Raw genomic sequence first — 20,852 nt, forward strand, 5'->3', positions numbered from 1 at the left:
TAAGGGATATATATATATATATATATATATATATATATATATATATATATATATATATATATATATATATATATATATATATATTCTAAATCAAAACAGAAAGATCCATGCAGTGTCTGTCTGAACATAGCTGAGCTATATAACCAGTTCTTAGAAACCAGTTATATAGCAAACTATGTTAGGAATTCTGATCAATTAGCCCTTATTCAGGAAACACAAGCAAAATGAATTTCTGTGTAAATTGTACTGTGTAAATCCCATTCAGTTCGATTCAACAATTTAACCATGTATAGATTTACACAGGGAACCATCTCCATAGGATGTATGTGCACTATTCTACATGAATATCCCCTCCCCCTCTATTTAGGTGTCTCATCAGAGGAAATGGAGAGAGAAAGAGAGGAGCAGACACAGAGCAAGTGAGAGACAGGAAGTAAAAGGGTGATAAAGCAGGGTTAAGTGAAAACAAAAAGAAACAATGCTAGATAATAGGAAGAAAATTAAGTGGGTAAGGAAATGAAACAGGGATAGAGAGGGAAGCAAACTGCATAGACGTGCATATATGCATAAGGATGATTGCATATGCAAGATTGCATGTGCATGAGCAACCCAATATAATCTACATTTTCCGTAAACCCTTCAGGCTCTACTGAACATCACGTCTGCTCTGCGGCGGCCTCTTGATTCACACTCCAGGTTTCATTAAAGCTCATTTTGACTCTGCACCATGTCACACTGCAGCATCGTGATCCACGCGCTAACTCACGTCACAGCTGTGTTTGAGCTGATCAGGGTAGCGTGACTTCATTCAACATGGCGGTAAATCCACAGAGGCATGTACGGTGTGGTATATAGCGCACAAACCTGCTCACGGCAGGATTTAGACAGAGATAGCGAACCCCAGAATCACAGCATGTGCCAGCAGCGCAACCCAAGGTCGGGAATAAACACACGCTCCTCCCTGACAATCAAAAAATCTCTCTGAGAAGGGAATGGAAGAGGGTGGGGGAGGTTTATGGCTGCCTGAGTTTGGAAATAATATGCATGTGATGTGCAATATATATAGATTTTAATATGCAAGTAGCACCTTATTGTTATTTATTGCCTTACATAGCAGGGAGAGGTCAGAAAAAAAAGAGAGTGAGACAGGGCTGATAGTCATTTCCCAGAATGCATCAGTGCAGCATGAGAGAGGGGAAATGGTGTGTATAATGTGGATGCTTCCGGGAATGCCGTAAATAAGTGCTTGGTAAAGCCAAGCCTCTGGCCAGGTTTAGCCTGTGGTTCTGGATTGCTACTTTATTTAGAGGCTTTATAGGGTCAAATTAAGGTTTAGAACACATGCTTAACCTTAAGTATTAAACTTTGGCACAGACTATTAGAGCTTAGACATCAATACCTCAAAGCATGTGGCTGTTTGAGCAGAGGTGTGCTATTAAAAGGTTAATTGACTATTTTAACAATGTTTTTACTACTTTTCTAGACCTTGAATGTGGTAATTTCGTTGCTTTCAGTGGGGATGAAAAACCTTTCTGATTTCATCAAAATATCTTTGTGTTCCGAAGATGAACGAAAGTCTTACGGGTGTGAAATGACATGAGGGTGAGTGATTAATGACAGAAATTTTACTAACCTTTTAATATTCACAATCTGACTTAAAGTTTTGTAAGAATCACCCTTTAATTTAATGGTTTACTTTGCTGGATATAGCAAATGATGATACAATTAACATGGCGTATGTTTAATGTCACGATAAGTGTTGGTTTAGGGTATATTTTATCTATCTTATCTATTATCTATTGACAGCCCTACTATAAAGATAACAATAAAGATATAGTTCTCAATAAAATCATTCTCAATATTAAAGAATAGCTGAGTTCACACCACAGCTATAACGATAACAGCAGAGAAACATTATTGTTGGAATCACTTTCTGGGGTGCATTTCACGAAAGCATCATTATGGTCTCAAGTTCCGTCTTTATCAGCATAGTTCAACAAATCGGTGGTCCCTGAAACAATAGTTCCAACGATCATTCGCAAACAGCATCGCAAAGTTGTGTGGTTGGAAAGGCAGTTCTCGAGCTGTGGTTAGAAGCATAGTTTCTTGTTTGTATGACGCGTGAACTCAATAAATCATTATCTTGAGCAAAATAAGCAAGCTGACATTCAGTACAATCAAAGACTATAGAATAACACAAGATGCGTCACTCGTATTGTTTCGAATGGGAGAAAGTGCAATAGAGTACCTCAGGGATGACACATTTTTGTAGGCAAAACCCGGAAGCGAGTTAGCATTTTAGGACTTCCGGTTCCATCGCTCCGAAGTCAATGGGTTTTTTGAACGGGTTTTTGCTAAATCGCCTGAAATAAGGTCTGTGATTAACAAAGCCTCTAAATATTTTCACGTTTTGATCTATGACATAAAACACACCAGTTATAACCTGCTTGTGATTTTTTTAAACCTTTATGTCTTAAAAACGGCGGTTGCTAACAAGTTGCTAAAACGGACTACTTCCTTTGGCGGGGACTTTAGACGTCATCACGACAAACGGGACATTTGGACAGCATTCTCATGAAAAAGTGGATGAGTATTCACACACAGTGCAGATCATAATCAGCGAGCATGTTTTTAAATAAACTTGTTTTCTAAATAAAGTTTGAGGAAGCTTGGTGGTGACGACGTTGATCCGCGACCATGGTGTGCTGTAGTCCGTTTATAGCCTACTGTTAGCTTTTTATATCTGACCACTTTATTTATGCTTCAAAATGTATAAATATTGTGTTAACTTGTAAAGATTATCTTGATAGACAAAACGTGTAAGTGTCATAAGCCTTTGTTAAACACAGAGCTTATTTTCTGCGATTTTCCAAAAGTCTATGGGAAAAATTAATAGGCTTTCGATCGAGGGAACCTGTGCGCCACTAACTTCCGGGTTGGCCTACAAAAACACGTCATCCCTGGAGCACTCTATTGGTAATATGGCGGAATAAGTCCCGCCTTCCTAATAAGAGCCAATCACTTTACCAAAAAATCGGTAAAGTCATTGCATCACTGCAGTGGCCGTATAGAAACAGTCAAACGTGTGCTTCCTAAGATCCTGAGACGTGCTTAGGACTGCGCATGCACATTAGCTTGATCCAGCCTGAAAAATGCAGTTTTTTGTCATGATCCGAGCGTTTTTCATTGGTGATTTCAAATATGAAATTGAATCGAAAGCTTGGCAAACAGCTTTGGAGAATTTGATGTTTCCTCAATTAAAGAGATAGGAGCTGCACTTGCATACCCCAGAGGCATTTCAAAGATGGCCGCTGTGTGAATTGACTTGTCTTAAAGGGACTTTGGTACAATGAATATCTTTTATTTCGAATATATACACAAATGTAATTTACGTCTTTTAGTTTGTCAAGTGATTTAAAGCACTGTTTTTGAAGAGTGTGCATGTGTGTATGTGCTCTAGTACATAAGAACGGGCCTATGATTGAATCTGGAAATGAAGCAAAATAACTGAGAAAATGAGAATTAGTCCTCAGATGCCATGTCCGTAATTTATAGCATTAATTCAATCTCAAACGGATTCATCAAAAGAAACTCCATCACATGCATGATATCTTTAACCAACGTAGTTGACAAATTTGCAACAGTATAGTATAAACAGAATAATCAGAATGATATCGTCTGCTGGTGTAGACGGCGCTAATATAGTTACCATTTATAGTTACCATTCTTGGTGTGAACGGGCCTTTCCTCTACGGTTTATATTGAAAGTGTCGCAAAATGAGCAAGAATCATATCATTTTGCAGAAATCTTGCCATTGCCACATAGATGGGAATTCCACACAACACCATCATGATGGTGAGTTTTAGGCAATGTTTTTACCACTAGATGTTTTTAACACTGGATGTCCTTCTACTTTGTTTGTAGAGCGCTCTCTGCATAAGCGTAGACAAAAATGTTAATGGAGTCACTGTCTTAGCTAATACTACGGTAGATGGGCAGCAGAACACAATAGTAATGAATCAACCCTGATTACTGTCTGTCGCATTAGTTTGTTTTACTCTTCCTGAGAGGTACATCTGTATTTCAATTAGGTAAGATCAGAAAGCGTCGACTCTGCTCTCTACTTGTCCTGGCTTGGGCGTCTGCCAGCTGAAGAGGAAGATGAACTGGCAAGGAGAGAACTCTTTCTTCTCCTTCGTAGCTTCTAAAAACTCCTTGAAACCCCTGATGTTGCATTTTTTTTTTTTTACCTAGCAAAATCAGTTAACCATATCTGATGGTTTCAATCTTTTTTATCATGCAACAAACCTTCAATGACAAAAAAAGGGTTGTCTGAGTTGGGTTAACTTTCATAACATAAGCTGTAATTTACTGTACAATTGGCTAGGGATAATAGCAGGTGGGAAGCAGAAACATGCAGTGTTTTTCTGATGAAATTGACCTTACAGTGCAACAACGCTCTTGTGAAACTGGTCCAGTTGGGGAGGGCTTGCATACCGCATACGCAAGATTAATGCTTTGTATTTTAGCTTGGGGTGCCTCAGACAGTAGTGGGAGTGAAGTACTCTAGTATGAATACTGAGGCAGTTAATAGTTTTGCTCAGCTGCTCTTGCAGCGTTGAAGAGGCCGGCTCCTCTTCCCGCTCTCGCTCCCCAGTGCAGATCTTGAGGTGTTGCCGAGGGCTAAGCGGCAGATATGCTTACCTTAACCCTCAAATAAGTCTCTCCACCTCTCTAGAGTGTGCGTCAGAGGTCTCGGAGAGAGCTGCATGCTGCAGAACAACACCTGAGCTCAAAGCACCTTGGGTCAAATGCATCTAAAACACGCACACAAATGTGCATCAACTAACATCTTGTTCATATTGGAAGCTAACAAAGTCAAGACGTGTTACTAAAGGCCATCTGCGTCATAGTTCGTTCACACACACACTCACACACACACTGTCCCCTCACCTCCTCCCACTGGTGGATGTATCTGATGAGGCGTGAAAGCCTGAGAAGACGGAGCAAGCTGAGGATTTTGGTGAAGCGTACGATACGCAGCGCTCGGGCCGTCTTGTAGACCTCCGAATCGAAGCCTTTCTCCACTATTAGAAAGATATAATCCACTGGGATGGAGGATAGGAAGTCTACCACGAACCAACTCTTCAGATAGTTCATCTTAATGACCTTTGGGTCCAAGATGATCTCCGAGCTCTCCTCGTTCACAATTCCTGTTCGGAAGTTCATGACCAGGTCCACCAGGAATATGGTGTCCGACGCCACATTGAAGACGAGCCAGGTGGTGGTGGTTTGCTCGGAAAAGAAGGTAATTCCCACAGGAATGATAATAAGATTCCCCATCATCATGATGAGCATTATCAAGTCCCAGTAGAACCTGCAGGGGAGACAAAAAGTGACGTGTTAAAGTAGGAACAGTTGAAGGCAAAACAGTTTCTCTCCTAGCCTAGCAGGGTTGTGTGACATTCAGAATTTAAAAAAAAATGATTCCCTTTAATTTCATGAGTGTGAATTTTAGGGATGCATGATATATCACCCACAATATTGCTATCGGCCGATATATGTTCATTTTTAATGTCATTGTTATCGGCCCGATAAGAAAATTTGGCCAGTATATTAAAGGTGCCATCGAACGTTTTTTTACAAGATGTAATATAAGTCTAAGGTGTCCCCTGAATGTGTCTGTGAAGTTTCAGCTCAAAATACCCCATAGATTTATTTTAATTAATTTTTTTAACTGCCTGTTTTAAGGCATAATTAGAAATGCGCAGATTCAGGCTACGGCCCCTTTAATTGCTCGCGCTCTCCGCCCCCTCCCGAGCTCTCGACTCTGTCACTGCATAAACAAAGTTCACGCAGCTAATATAACCCTCAAAATGGATCTTTACAAAGTGTTCGTCATACAGCATGTCTAATCGCGTAAGTATGGTATTTATTTGGATGTTTACATTTGATTCTGAATGAGTTTGATAGTGCTCCATTGCTAACGGCTAATGCTATACTGTTGGAGAGATTGTGAAGTTGTGTTTATGCATTATACAGACTGCAAGTGTTTAAAAATGAAAATAGCGACGGCTCTCTTGTCTCCATGAATACAGTAAGAAACAATGGTAACTTTAACCACATTTAACAGTACATTAGCAACATGCTAACGAAACATTTAGAAAGACAATTTACAAATATCACTAAAATATCATGATATTATGGATCATGTCAGTTATTATCGCTCCATCTGCCATTTTTCGCTATTGTCCTTGTTTGCTTACCTAGTCTGATGATTCAGCTGTGCACATCCAGACGTTAATACTGGCTGCCCTTGTGTAATGCCTCGATCATGGGCTGGCATATGCAAATATTGGGGGCGTACTCCCCGACTGTTACGTAACAGTCTGTGTTATGTTGAGATTCGCCTGTTCTTCTGAGGTCTTTTAAACAAATGAGATTTATATAAGAAGGAGGAAACAATGGAGTTTGAGACTCACTGTATGTCATTTCCATGTACTGAACTCTTGTTATTCAACTATGCCGAGGTAAATTCAATTTTCAATTCGATGGCACCTTTTAAAGCCGATCAATAATTGATTATTTCCTTCAGATGCGAACTGATCGCAATGATCAGTTTTGAATTGCTTGAAATATGATTGAAATCACTTCAAAAAGGAAAATACAGTTATGTGCAACATGTACAGCACAAGTCTGTCATATAGGCTACATAAAAATATATTGAGAACATTATAATTGTGTGCTTGGGACATGGCTTTTAATGGTGAGACATTTGTTTTTGTAATCAGGCTCTCAAAAATTATATAAAAATTTGCATTTAGATTCATCGGCCAATATATCGGTTATCGGCTTACAGATATAAAGAATTATCGGTTATCGGTTTTGGCCAAAATGTTCATGTCGGTGTGCATCCCCTAGTGAATTTGAGTTAATTTGGCCACACCCCACAGGAAGTTAGAATATGAATCAGAATGAAAGTAAGAAGAGTGAACTGCAATTCAACACAGTAAAATTCGTTCTAGGAAATTGAGTGTTTTTCTACCCTGGTCCACCAAAATAAATTTTTTAAATATGATGAGACATACATATACACTACCATTCAAAATCTCTGGGTCAGTGAGAATTTAAGAAAAAAAAAAAGATTAATACTTTTTGCAGCACAACTGTTTTCAACATTTATACTAATAAGAAATGTTTTCTTTAGCAGCAAATCAGCATATTAGAATGATTTCAGATGAAAATATATTCAAAATATATTCAAATAGAAAAGAGTTATTTTAAATTATTATTACTGTTTTTACAGTATTTTCTATCAAATAAATTCCACCTTGGTGAGACTTCTTTCAGAAACATTACAAAAAATTTTACAGACCCCAAATGTTTGCTGCCATATCAAAATGTCTATAAGGCCTATAAATCTTCACACATTTTACTTTTTGTCTTGACAAACTTTGCTTTCTCACATTCATTGCAATTCTACATTCTTTTTACTACCTCAATTCAATTCAATTTTTTTTTTTTTTAAGGCATTCTCTTTTCAGTTCTAAATGGCACACAACCCTTTGGCTTAGACCGGCATGCATTTCCTGGTTTGTATACATCAGCATCTCATTCTGAAAACGAGCATCTAAAACATTTGCTGGTAACTGAATTTTTGGTCAAACTTATGGCTTAACCATTCCCATGAGCTGAACTAACAAAGATTTACCCATGAACTGACTTTACAACCCTTCAAAAAGCACTTTCACATTCCCTTCCATCCTGATTCTATTCCCGATAGCAGAAAAAAAGCTAGTGCCCTTTTCAGCAAGAAGATGATGTAGCAGGACTGGCAAGATTAAATTCCTGCTCTTTTCTGCTGGAATGCCCTCATTCCGACGGCCCTCAGATATTTGTAATGTTTCTATGGGTTCTGTCTAACGGACTTCCTTCAGCGATCAGTACAGCTCGCGCCTGCAGTCCGCACACGATGCACTACCCTGTCGCTTTTGATATCACCGCCAACACTTCCTGCTGGATTGCCGCCCTGTGACAGCGCAGCACGGCTCGCACTTTGCTCTCTGGATGAGGAGGCAAAGAGCCACAGGCCCGAAAATAAAAGAGGGAGATCGTAACATGAGAGGGTTTCCCTTTCTTATGCGAGAGTTGTGTGTTTACAACCGTCTGTGTGTGACGTTCGGCTTTGCTTGTACAATACGCAGAAAGCTAATTAAAGGTACAGGCTGTATCTGCTGAGCCAGCAGCACATGCACCCTCAGGAATTAGCTTGTGTTCCGAAAACATGTGAATGGAGCCACCATAGGGTTGAATGGAATCGTGATGGCCGTTTGGAGGCGTTTGTTGATGTGTGCAGTACCACTAGTGGCCTGCTGGGCCCAGCAATTATACCACGTGCACTTTATTAATGCATATTGCTAATTAGCTAGCTGAAACCAACACCCCCTTAGCTTACTAGTTATTTAATGCGCTTCTTACAGTGTGGTTAAATGTCTTGATCAAGTGCACATTTGGGGTAGTTTACAGATTGAGAGTTTGAACCAGCAGACTGATATTTCGGTTAGGCTAATATTTAGATTATTGGCAAGAACCATGAACTCTTACTTTTATTGTACTACAATGTCTACAAACACAAACAGCCCTTTTGATAATGCAATTGTTTTCATAATTTTAGTGAATTCAGAGAAAATATTGTCAGCTGCTATACTGTAAAGCTCCTAAAGCTTTTTTAAAAAAAAAAAAATGTAAAAGTTTAGTTACATGTTGAATATCAATTCTGTATTCTTGATATGTCGTTCATTCTCTCTCTTCACCAGAGCACTAAACTCATATGAGAGATTTTCAGTTGCTTGGCAGAAGATGCAGCACACAGCTCATACAGCGAGAAGAATCGCATTATGATTTCAAACCTTCGATGTTATGTAACAAGACATTCTGTGTTAAATAGACATGCAAAGAATTGAAGGACAAGACAGCAGCAATTGAACTGACTGCTTATTTAATTGATTTCAAATAAGCATATTTATTCTGAGATTAATTTTGAAAGAAAATATTTTTTAATTTAATTTATATTATTATTTATTTATTCAATTGAATCATCATCCTTGATGCAAATTCCCTCTTACTGATAATGCTATTATAACCACCCTGTCCTTCCTGACAGGACCCTCACCTGTGGGCTGTTTTGATATCTACTGGTCAAGAAGATGCTTCTGATATATAACGAAACATCAGTCAGCTTCCATTTTCATGTCTAGCAGCGTTTGTCTGCCTTGGCAGACCAGACATGCCTCTGAAATGGCTACAGACTCTGCAATGCACATAAAAAGTCCAGTCTAGATGTCTATTTAGCACAGGTTAGCGACTTCCATTGTCGTTCGAAAGTGTGAATCTAATGTTTGACAACAAGCCAAACCAAACACGAGTGAAGTAATTAGCAAACGCTGCTACGTTGGCGGTATTACTCATGCCACCTAATGTGAAGAAATTTTCCTCAGCGCAAAGTGAAAAATAGCCGTTTTTAATGTATGCCATGAGCAGACATGAGTCAGCTCTCTGAGAGGAGTCCAGTAGACAATAGAAGAGATTTTGGTAACACTTTACTTAAAGCTTTTATGTATAATGTATTATAAAAGTATTTTTAATGCATTCATTATGCCTTGTAATGCACCTTATAATGCATTGTATGGGCTCATGAATAATTGTAACCACATTTATAATACAAAGTTAGAAATAATAATGCATTAAAACGTGATGAACAACCAATTTCAGATGTAACAAGGAATCTGTGAATATTATATATATTATATATCATATCTTAAGCATTTTAATTACCTAGTTCTGACATGAAACTCTAGATGGCGCAGGCTGATAGGTCTTTAAGGCATTGGTAGCGATCACATTATGATCAACATAGCATTGCTGATTGGTTGCTGTTGCATCAGTGGCCATTGAGCTGTGGCTCAACATTATTCAAACAAATACTGGAAGTGATGTTATTAGCAGTCTGCAGCGTGCATTCAGAACCCTTCTCCTTCCCCAGCTCCACCTGTATAGATCTGTTACGGGGGTTAAATCATGTATGTTACATGTGCAGCAGCAGCATGTCTTCCATGCTCACAGCAATGTTTGTAAATGTATTGGCAGTAGCAAGTCTCGGTACTTGCTTTGCAGCAGCAGCAGCACTAAGACCAAATACAAAATCATTACCATACAAATCTATTACCATACCAATCTCCCAAGAGTTGCCATGACAGAACTTTGGTTACAATTATTTATGAAAAGATACAATGTATTGAAAACCTTTTTAATACATTGTACATAAAGGCTTTAAGTAAAGTGTTACTGACATGTCGTAATGCTCAGAGGTCAGCGTATGTACACACACATGCACACATGCTGTAATTGCATTAATGTAGCCACTGTGTCCTGTAAAGACCAAAGCCAGACGTATTTTGACGGGCGCCGGTCTGGCCTAGAGAATCACACAAAATGTCCTGGCCACTGATAACGGCATACATCCATGAACTAAAATAGATGCTTTCAAGAATCCTATCTCATGCTAAAAACCCCTGGCTGGTGCCTCCGATGTGGCCGACGCACTTGGCTGTAATGGATCTGAGCGAATGAGAAAAGCTCTCGGTCTTGCTTTATAAATATCTACCGATCCAGTGTCAAATAATTGTCTGCGCTTCGGTCCAAACAAGCATCTTTGGTTATTTTTACTTTTGGGAGCTCTAAAAATATGAATGTATTATTTGATATTGCTTATGCTGTTGGTTGCAGTATAGCGAGGAATGTGGATGAATTGCACGTGGAGTATGCAGAGGTATATATTGAGTACTTGTAAAGAGAGGGTTTTGACAAGCCATTTTGCTTTTGTAACTGTAGCCTTGACAACCGAATGACAGACAGGCTGCATTGTCAGAGGTGGGATGGTTGCCATGTGACCATCTGTCCTACTGGTGAATACTAAAGACAGGCATAGAGGACATGACCTCCACACAATGGTTGTACATGCTCGAATGCACTTTTCTATCTCTCTACAGCTGCTGCAACTTTCCCTCGGTGTGAAATGTGGTTCTTTAAAGGAATAATGTACACAAAAAATGAAAATTCTGTCATGTATTAGTCATGTCATTCCAGAACCCTTTATATAATGAATGTGAATGAGGCTGTCAAGCTCTCAACTTGTGCACTAGATTCCAAGTATTCTGAAGTCATACGATAGCTTTGCGTGAGAAGACATTTAAGTTGTTTTTTCACTGATAATCTTCTGTTAACCACCATAACTGCATCGAGTCACTGAGTTGAACTCAAGAACCTAATCAGTCTGAACCCTGAATCATCAATGAATCACTCAAACTGATTTTATGATCTGAATCAACCAAGTCATTGAAAAGATACAAATAAAGTAAATGAGTCTTTCATGAATCAGTCATTGCTATCGTTATATGTAGCATGGAAAAAAGAGGACTTCAGAAGACATGTAATAAAGTGCACAAGAAAGTCATACAGATGTTTATGTCTTTCTTTCTTCAGTCGAAAAGAAGTTAAGGTTATTGAGGAAAACATTCCAGGATTTTTCTCCATATATTGGACTTCAACAGTTACCAACATGCTGAAGGTCAAAATTTCAGTTTCAATGCAGCTTTAAAGGACTCTACACTATCCCATTCGAGGAATAAGGGTCTTATCTAGGGAAACGATCGGTCGTTTTCTAAAATAATAAATAAATTGTATATTTTTTAACCATAACCTGTGATGCGCCACGCATTACATAATCACGTTGGAAAGGTCACGCGTGACATAGGCAGAAGTACCACATTAGGGCGAAAAACTGTTTTTTTGTAAAGGCCGTTTGACTTTGCACGATTGCTTTGTAAACACTTGCTCGGTACTGCCGCCTACGTCACGCGTGACCATTACAACGTGATTATATAATGCGTGGCGCATCACAGAGCTACTGCAAGACAAGCATTTGTAGTTAAAAAGTATATCATTTTTTTATTTTTTTTAGAAAATGGCCGATCGTTTCGCTAGATAAGACGCTTATTCCTCATCTGGGATCGTGTAGAGTCCTTTGAAGCTGCATTGAAACTGCAATTTGGACCTTCAACCCAATGGTAACCCTGTTGAAGTCCAATATATGGAGAAAAAGCCTGAAATGTTTTCCTCAAAACCCTTAATTTCTTTTCGACTGAAGAAAGAAAGACATAAACATCTTGGATGACATGGGGGCGAGTAAATAATCAGTGAACTAATCCTTTAACCTGCTGTGGCCTGTTTGTAGAACTCTGCAGTCACACTGCATTCATAAATTGGGCGTTTTTCTGCATTTTATCTGAGAAGAAAAACAGTCTTAGGCTATTTAAAGATTACCGAAGGGGCATCAATTTGGAAAAAGTGAGACACGCAGCCACAAAGACCTTCATTAGACTTTGGGACACGACTTTGAGACAAGCCTCCAAAAAGCAACAGCAAAAAGCATCAATAATGCAAGACAAACTTGCATGCCCCTAAAAATAGAGGTTAATCTGGGTTTAGAAATCAGAGGCCGTTTGATAGGGAGAAGGAATCTGCTCAAATACAAATCCTGCTTTTCCACAACCTGTGTGATTAATTTATAAGCCAGAGATTTGACCCAGGCTCATCTGTTACCTGATAAATCCTGCCACTAAAAAAAAAAAAAAAAAACACACACACACACACACACACACACACACACACAAAGTCACTCGAAAAGGTGACGGAATTCTGGGAAAGTGATGTTGGAGATCTTCAGTAGATTTTCTTTTCCCCAATGAAGAATTGTGTGCACAGCTATAGGCTGGACAAACAAGGAAAGCAAGAGACAGATGACATGCAATATGGAGGACCGATAAAAGAAACATACGACTGAGTCACGCGTGACAAAAGCCGATGACAAAAGGGCTCAGGCCACATCAAGTCAAGCATGAGCCCTTTCTGAAAACAATGACTAATGAATCTTACTAACCTCCTATTAATCTTTAAAGAACCGCATTGAGTTATTGAGTTTCCTTGATGCTTCAGAACCAAAACAGCACATGTGAATGCTGTTGTCACTCATGTGGTTCCAACATTTTCAGCTCACAGCTGTGGCATTATTGCAAGAAAATTAGGAAAGAATGTGCAAATTTCACAACATTAACTGAAAAAAAAGCATAGAAATAAAAGAGCAGTTTCCTGTGTGGGTGAAAAAGGAAAGCCATTGTAAATGAGCAGACAATACCGATGCCTGCCAAGTGTAGCCAGTATCACACGGTTTAGGCTTTCGTCCATTAAAGCATAACGACTGTTATTCTCCTATTTGCTCTCTTTTTTTTCTGTCCACCGTTTCCTTCTCCATATCTTCTGTTTTCTCTTTCTCACCTGTTGTCTCCTTTTATGGTTCTCTCTTTGATGTAAAGCCTATTTGGCAAGTGCGATCAAAGGCTCAATATCGTGTGTACCACCTGCAGAACTGAAGCATGGCCATCTAAGGGGCTGCTTTTTCTATTCCACTGCACTACTTTCCATTGTTTTTTAATATAAACACACGCTAGACGGATGTCTTTAACCGTTGTGCTTGCGTCCCGTGGCATTCTAAAAACATGCCGCTCAAATTAAATCTTTTAAAGTGGTCATGACATGAGAAATCAAATTTGCCTTGATCTTTTCACATAAAAGATGTTTGTACCATTAAAACATCCTGCAAGTTTCATAGCTTAAAACGTCTCGTCATTATATGCAAAGCATTTATTTAATCAAACTCCAAAAATGGGGGGCTTGTGACGTCACACAGACAAATTTGCAATTTTTTTCATTTGCAAATGCCTGCCTCCAGAGTAAGACATCGTCGAATAGTTTTACATCAACGCACCATAGGCCCCACCCACTGGCATTTGCAAGCGTCGCGCCAAAAGCAAATAAAACCCATTATAATTACTGACACTGTCTACACTGGATACAGTATATAGAAGCTGTTCACTTTACTCCACATGCTGGAGTCTGCCAACAAGAGGACAAATAGTGCGTATATATATATATATATATATATATATATATATATATATATATATATATATATATATATATATATATATATATATATATATATATATATATATATATAAACAAAAAAAAACGTTATTAACATTATGTGAACCTCAAAGAACATTAAAATAATAATAAAAAATCCTTGTCATGACCCCTTTAAAAAATGTCTCTAGACTCTAACACTTAGCTACTACGTACTTACATTTAAATTAATCATTTGATACAATGCACTTATTGTGTACATGTTTTTACATTGTACTTATATTTTAAAAACACCTGCATGTAATTACATCTGTATTTAATTTCTGTACTTACATTTATAATTACACTGTCGACCCATCCCTTACACCTTACCCCTACCCATACCACCAAAGCTTTCCCTAACCTTACCCGTATCCCACCTCAATAGCAGCAAAAGTGTTTTGCAATTCAATATTAACCCAAAAAGTACATTGTACTTTTTTTTTTGATGCAAGTACATAGTAGTTAAGGCCACTTAAAATAAAGCGGGACCCTTTTTTCTTCCACTGACCTGCTTCTCGCATTTTTAACAGCAAAAACGCATTCTGTGTGAAACAGCCCTAAGTGTGCTATGAAGCTACATACTAAGTTCATTTCAATAAAGACTAGACGTCTTTTGCCTGCTCATATTCTGTTATTTTAGTATTATTCATATCCTATTATATCCTATTAGAGTATTTATTAATATTTTGAATAAGCTTTTATTTTCATATTTTCATTTTAGTATAAGTTTTAGTCTTTTGTGTGCTTTTGCATTTTTATTAGTTTAATTATTTCTGTTTAATTCATTTTTATTTCAGTTTTAGTTTCAGTCATTATAGTAATTATTTTATTTCAGTTAGTTGTCACCAAGACAAGATTTCTATTTTTTGTTTAATTATTAGAAGTTTCAATTTTTCATTTAATACTTATATTTTACTTTATTTCAACTTCATTTCAGTTAGCAACTCTAAAAAACTCTAGATGGCACAGGCTGACCTTAACTCAATCTGCTTGCAATCACATCATTCTCTATCTTGCTGTATCAGTAGCCAATGTACGCTCAAGTACTTGGTCAGCATTTGCTGTAGCAGTTGCAGCGTGCTTCAGAAACCCTACACCTTCCCCAGCTCCACCTGTATAGATCTGCGATGGGTAATTCATGTATGCTATTGTACAGCAGCAGCATGTCTTACTTCCTCACAGCAGTGTGTCGTGTATGTATTGGCAGCAGCAATAACAGCAGCATCAGAGTAGCAGATCTATTCCACCAAGACTAAACATATAATCATTGTCATATCCATTTCCATGCCAAACACTCAGAGAGTTGTCATGACAGAACTGATTTTTAATTAACAATACTGCTTGCTTTTTTAAAATAATGTCTTCAAACCATCTGTATGTATAGTAAGTTTTATGCAGAAATGTCAATATAAAGGTTACTAACTGATCAAAAAATTCTTTGAAGCTGAAGTGTCATTTTCTTTTTAAAAAGTTTTCCAGTACACTCCCTCTGTCTGCCACTGGTCAATCGAACAGATAGTCCCACCCATGAAATCACTCTATTGGTTGAGCTGGTGTCATGGTGTTGGGATGCCCAATCAAATAAATTAATGTTTTGAAAGTGCCACAGATCCGATTTTTGGTGGAAAATTAACTTTTTAAATAAAATATATAAATTTAATTTTCTCTTCACATTAACATCTGTATTTTGACATAAAAAAAGCTTTAATTACTAGATTCTCAAAATTACCTCCTTAATAAGAATATTGAAGTATAAGTGTATGATTGCTAAGCATCCGCGTCCTTTGTACATTATGGCAGAAAGGTCAATCATGTTACATCACAGGGTTCAGAGCAATGTTAATCTCGTTCAGTGTGTGTTGGACATCTAATCCGATCTCACCTTCTCTCATCCCTGCTCTGATGTTAGAGGGCTTTACACAAACCATTCTGATCTGTTTCAGGGGTAGCATAACCTAATGGTTAAAGACCTGAACGGTTGTGGGATTAAATCCATGAACTATAACCATTGTGCTCTTGAGTGGGACATGTAACCTCAGGTTGATCCATTACTTCCTGTAATAAGTGTACTGAGAGTCACATGGCATAAAAACAGCATAAAAGCAGTGGAAATTTACTTCAAGCAGATATGATGGGTCATTCCTGTTGTGCAGTACTGACTGACCTCTGCAACTTAAAAAAAAAGTTATGTATATGCTTGTGTTGTAACTTAAACTATATTCCTAGGGCACAACCTGACTTTTACTGGAGAAAATAGCACTACTAAATGGATATCGCCATTTTTGCCACGTGAAAAACTGGCAATTTATTAAGAAATATAGAAGGTGTTTCTTTATTACTTTTATATTTAGTTTGTTTTTAAACAATTTCTGTTCTTTTATTAAACAGGATGGGATGTTTCAGAGTGAGACGAACCAACTACGTCACTTGCTGGAGGATGATGTCACTGCTTTTGTCAGATGTTACAAAAGGAAACAGGAAAAACTGATAGACCGATTATGAATTTAATAATAGCCTAATTCCTTAATAAACTGCATATGTTTCATGTTACAAGTTACTGCAGCAGCAGAAACATGACAAAAATGGCATTGGCTCAAACTGAAGTTATTAAAAATTCAACCCTGTTTACTTAATTATGATATTGTAAGTAATAGGCATACTGGCTATTATAATAATTATGATAATATTTTATTTAGTATGTGAAGACTTATATAATGTTGACTTCGAAATGAACAGCATATTACCCTGCTTTTGGTAGTTTTAGTGCCTTGGGAGTGCAGCTTCTGAGTTATGTTCTTACACGTTACACATGATATTCCAAAGCAAAGTACATGAAGTAAATAAATAAATAAATAAATAAAACAGTGAGACAGGTGGGAGTCGAGCTAATGACCCTGCAAGGGATAAAGTTCTCCGCATTCATGGAGAGCATGGAGCTGTTTTCAGCACCATGGAGAGCGTTACGGGCAGATAGGATTGAAACTAATGATCAGACATGTCATTGTTTTCTATCTATCTATCTATCTATCTATCTATCTGTCTGTCTGTCTGTCTGTCTACATTGTAAAAATATCTACACAATTATGGTAAAAAAAATGCTGGCAGCTGTGTTTGTCAGAACTTCACTGTAAAAACATGGCAATGACATTTCAAGCATTTTGCTGACTATATATTTTAGTTCTTGACTGTATTTGTATGTTTATATACCAACATATTTGAGCTATTTGGGTAGTTACTGTAAAAATGTACCAATTATCACTCAGGTGGTACAACTGAAAGCTACATGATGACTTAAAGTTCATCAAAACTGGCCTTTTAGCAAATGTGACCAATAAAAATAAGAAAGAAATCAGATGATTTAAGCACAAACCAGATTTTTACAGTATATATACACTATCTATCTATCTATCTATCTGTCTGTCTGTTTGAGAAACTAACTGAAGACTTCAAACCTCCAAGTGGACTAATCAGCTCCAACTGGTGCACAACAAAATGAAATTATGATTTTGCTTATGTAATAATTCCATTCCTAACAGGCTATTTGACAGGAATTCGGTGTTAAATTGTACATTCTTTGTCCACATTAGTCTAATTCGAAGTATATGAGCTAGTCAAGTTGTGCATGAAACATTGTTCTGGGGGGCATTGGGTTTGAAAATCCCCTCCTTTCACCTGACTAACGCGATTAGCGTTAAACTGCTTTAGATCAACTGTCCCAGCGCTAAAATTGGCATGGGATGTTACCTGGTGACAGCCACACGGGATCATACAGTGCCACGAGATAAAACAATAGAATAATCCGCGTGTTTACGCCTGAAAACAAGACGTGATCTCGCAGCCACCCTGGTTCCTTCTCACGGCAGACACTAACAGCTATGTGTTTACAATGCCAAAGAGTGGTGCATCATTCCCTGCGCGCACCAGCACACGTCTTATACAACAGCAGAATGCCCAATAATGAGACGTCCCATGATGACTATCGTGCCGTTTATTCACCGAGATGACATTCACCCCTACTCATGACAAGGACATCGCGTGCGTTCCGGTTCTGGTTCCCCGATACGCTATGCAAAATGACTGCAAACGCGCCGCGCGGCGCACGCAGAGCCCATTTTACTGTGACCTGCGTGTGCGTGGGAAGGTGACTTTCCACACTCCTTACCTAAAATCACTATAGGGGTGAATGATCCAATATCCAGCCGTCTGCACTCTCTCCTGCTCTTTCTCCACGGCTTTCTGACTCCCGAACATCCGCAAGGAGAACTTATTCACCCCGGGCTGCATCATGGCTCCAAATTGCCGCTGCATAAACCCGGATTGCCTGGACGCGGCGTCTATATCGTCAAAACCGACCATGGCTTCTTCCCGGTCCCCCTTGACACCCACTGAGTTGCCGTGGTCTTTCATGTTCTGGCTCCCCATGCTGTTCTTCAAGATCGAGTCTTGCCTCTGGAACACATTATTCCCATCCACTTTCTCCTCTTTGTTGCTCGAGAACGAATTGGATTTGTCTTCCATGGCGGTTTCAGAACGTGCTGTCTCCGGGTGCGGAGGACAGGCTACGCGTAAAAGTCGAAAGGAGCAGCTGGCGGCTCTTCTGTTTCATTGGACGTCCCTCAAACCACCGCTGCCTCCAGTGCGAGTGCTGCTGCACAACTGAGAGGCAGAGTAGTGGTGAACCCGACGGGATCAGCTTTCTTGGGCTGCTGCCATCTACTGTTGGGATTGAGCGCGGCCCGCGTCCCGTTTCTCTCCGAGCGTGTCGCGGACGCACTGCGCTGCCTGCGCGGATGTGCTTCCAGACTGAAAGGGTGCCAAAGGAACACAATTTGAACATGATGTTGTAGATGCAAATCAGGGTTATGTAAAGCATTTGGGAAGGGCATGTTTTATTATGAGGTGAATTGAAATGGTAATTATATTATGAAAGACTAACATCTCTGTGGTTAAGGCGGTCAGTAAAATCTCATATGCCGTAGGGGTTTGTGGAATGACAAAATCGTGTATCATTTTTAATACATTTTGTATTATGGTAATGGTAGGTTCTATTATAGTTGAAATTCGATAAAAATAAAAATATCAATATTTTAATAACGTATTATTTTGAATTTTTATACCTTTATTTTATTTTTATTTTAGTTTTTGAACAACTGAATGGTACTTCATCTCTTTTGGCTGTTTTCTCTTTTTACTTTATGGACACAATCCAAAAGATGATTATTTGAACAAAAGGCTGGCATCAGTTCAAAACCAACTTCACATTATGTAACAGTTTGAAAACAAAAGTCTCTAAACAGTATAAACTAATATTATAAAACAGTTCTGACTGAACTGGCTGTTCTTCTTGGATGAATCATTTAAAGTCATTATAAAAACCTAAAGGAAATTTAGCAACATAATCATTACATTTAATCATTTAGCAGATGCTTTTATCCAAAGCTACTTACAAATGAAGAACATCACAAGCGTTTTATCGTAAAAGAGCTGATATTCATAATCTCTATGCCAAGTGTGAAAGTAAGCTTTAGATAGAAAAGAAGAAAGAAAGCAGGATTTTTTAAATGTGTGTTTATAGAAAGTTATGTAATTTTAAAGGGTTAGTTCACCCAAAAATGCAAATTATGTCATTAATTACTCAACCTCATATCTTTCCACACACATAAGGCCTTCATTCATCTTCAGAACACAAATTAAGATATTTTTGATAAAATCCAATGGCTCAGTGAGGCCTCTATAGTCAGCAAGATCATTTCCTTTTTCAGTGCCTAGAAAGGTACTAAAGACATATTTTAAACAGATCATGTGACTACAGTGGTTCAACCTTAATACTATGAAGCGGCGAGAATACTTTTTGTGCGCCAAAAAAAAAAAAACGAAATAGCGACTTTATTCAATAATATCTATGATGGGTGATTTCAAAACACTGCTTCATGAAGCTTCGAAGCTTTATGAATCTTTTGTTTCGAATCAGTGGTTCGGAGCGCATATTAAACTATTAAAGTCACGTGAACTGTTGAAATTTCGAAACTCTATTATCCTCGTTTACTGAAATCGTGTGATTTTGGCTCTGAACGACTGATTCAAAACAAAAGATTCAAAGCTTCATGAAGCAGTGTTTTGAAATCGCCCATCACTAGATATTATTGAATGAAGTCGCTATTTTGTTTTTTTGGCGCACAAAAAGTATTCTCGTCGCTTCATAACATTAAGGTTGAACCACTGTAGTCACATGAACAGGCCTCACTGAGCCATCGGATTTTATCAAAAATATCTTAATTTGTGTTCTGAAGATGAACAAAGGTCTTACGGGTGTGGAACGGCATGAGGGTGAGTAATAAATGACAGAATTTGCATTTTTGGGTGAATTAACTGACCAAAGTGTAAACATTACAGCCAAATGTTTACTGGTTGACGCATTTCTACAGTCACATGATATATTGTCAGCCCAATGGCAAAATTCCCATTATTGCTATTTTAAATGCAAGACTATCAAACTGTAAATCTGGTTGCAGGCTCTAAATCCACTGCCAATATAGGGACATTTTGAATCCTAAGTAAGAAAGGTTGATAAAACAGCTTGAGATGTGGCTAACTAATCTATCTGCATCTTTAAAACCTGCTTTCATCTGATTCTTTCAACCATGAGAGAACCGCTCCCTATTAACACTGGAAGCACTGGCCCTGAACTGGCCTTTCTTGTGAGTGATCTGATATCATTTGTGAGAAATGTATCAAAAATCGTTTAATCAGTGACCCTCAATGCATTAAA

General features: G+C 38.2%; 1 protein-coding gene across 1 annotated transcript in view; it reads right to left on the reverse strand.

The window, feature by feature from the left end:
* LOC125252572 (potassium/sodium hyperpolarization-activated cyclic nucleotide-gated channel 1) overlaps nucleotides 1-19,715 on the reverse strand; it is a 134,405-nt gene extending 114,690 nt beyond the window's left edge. The window contains exons 1-2 of the mRNA XM_048165993.1: nucleotides 18,246-19,715; nucleotides 4,955-5,378 (exon numbers count right to left, since the gene is read on the reverse strand). Coding sequence (XP_048021950.1) covers nucleotides 4,955-5,378; nucleotides 18,246-18,601 — 780 coding nt within the window. The 5' untranslated portion in view covers nucleotides 18,602-19,715. The remainder of the gene's footprint in view (nucleotides 1-4,954; nucleotides 5,379-18,245) is intronic.
* Nucleotides 19,716-20,852: the final 1,137 nt, after the last annotated feature.

This window comes from Megalobrama amblycephala, linkage group LG18, assembly GCF_018812025.1.
Source record: "Megalobrama amblycephala isolate DHTTF-2021 linkage group LG18, ASM1881202v1, whole genome shotgun sequence".
In the NCBI taxonomy this organism is placed as follows: domain Eukaryota; kingdom Metazoa; phylum Chordata; class Actinopteri; order Cypriniformes; family Xenocyprididae; genus Megalobrama; species Megalobrama amblycephala.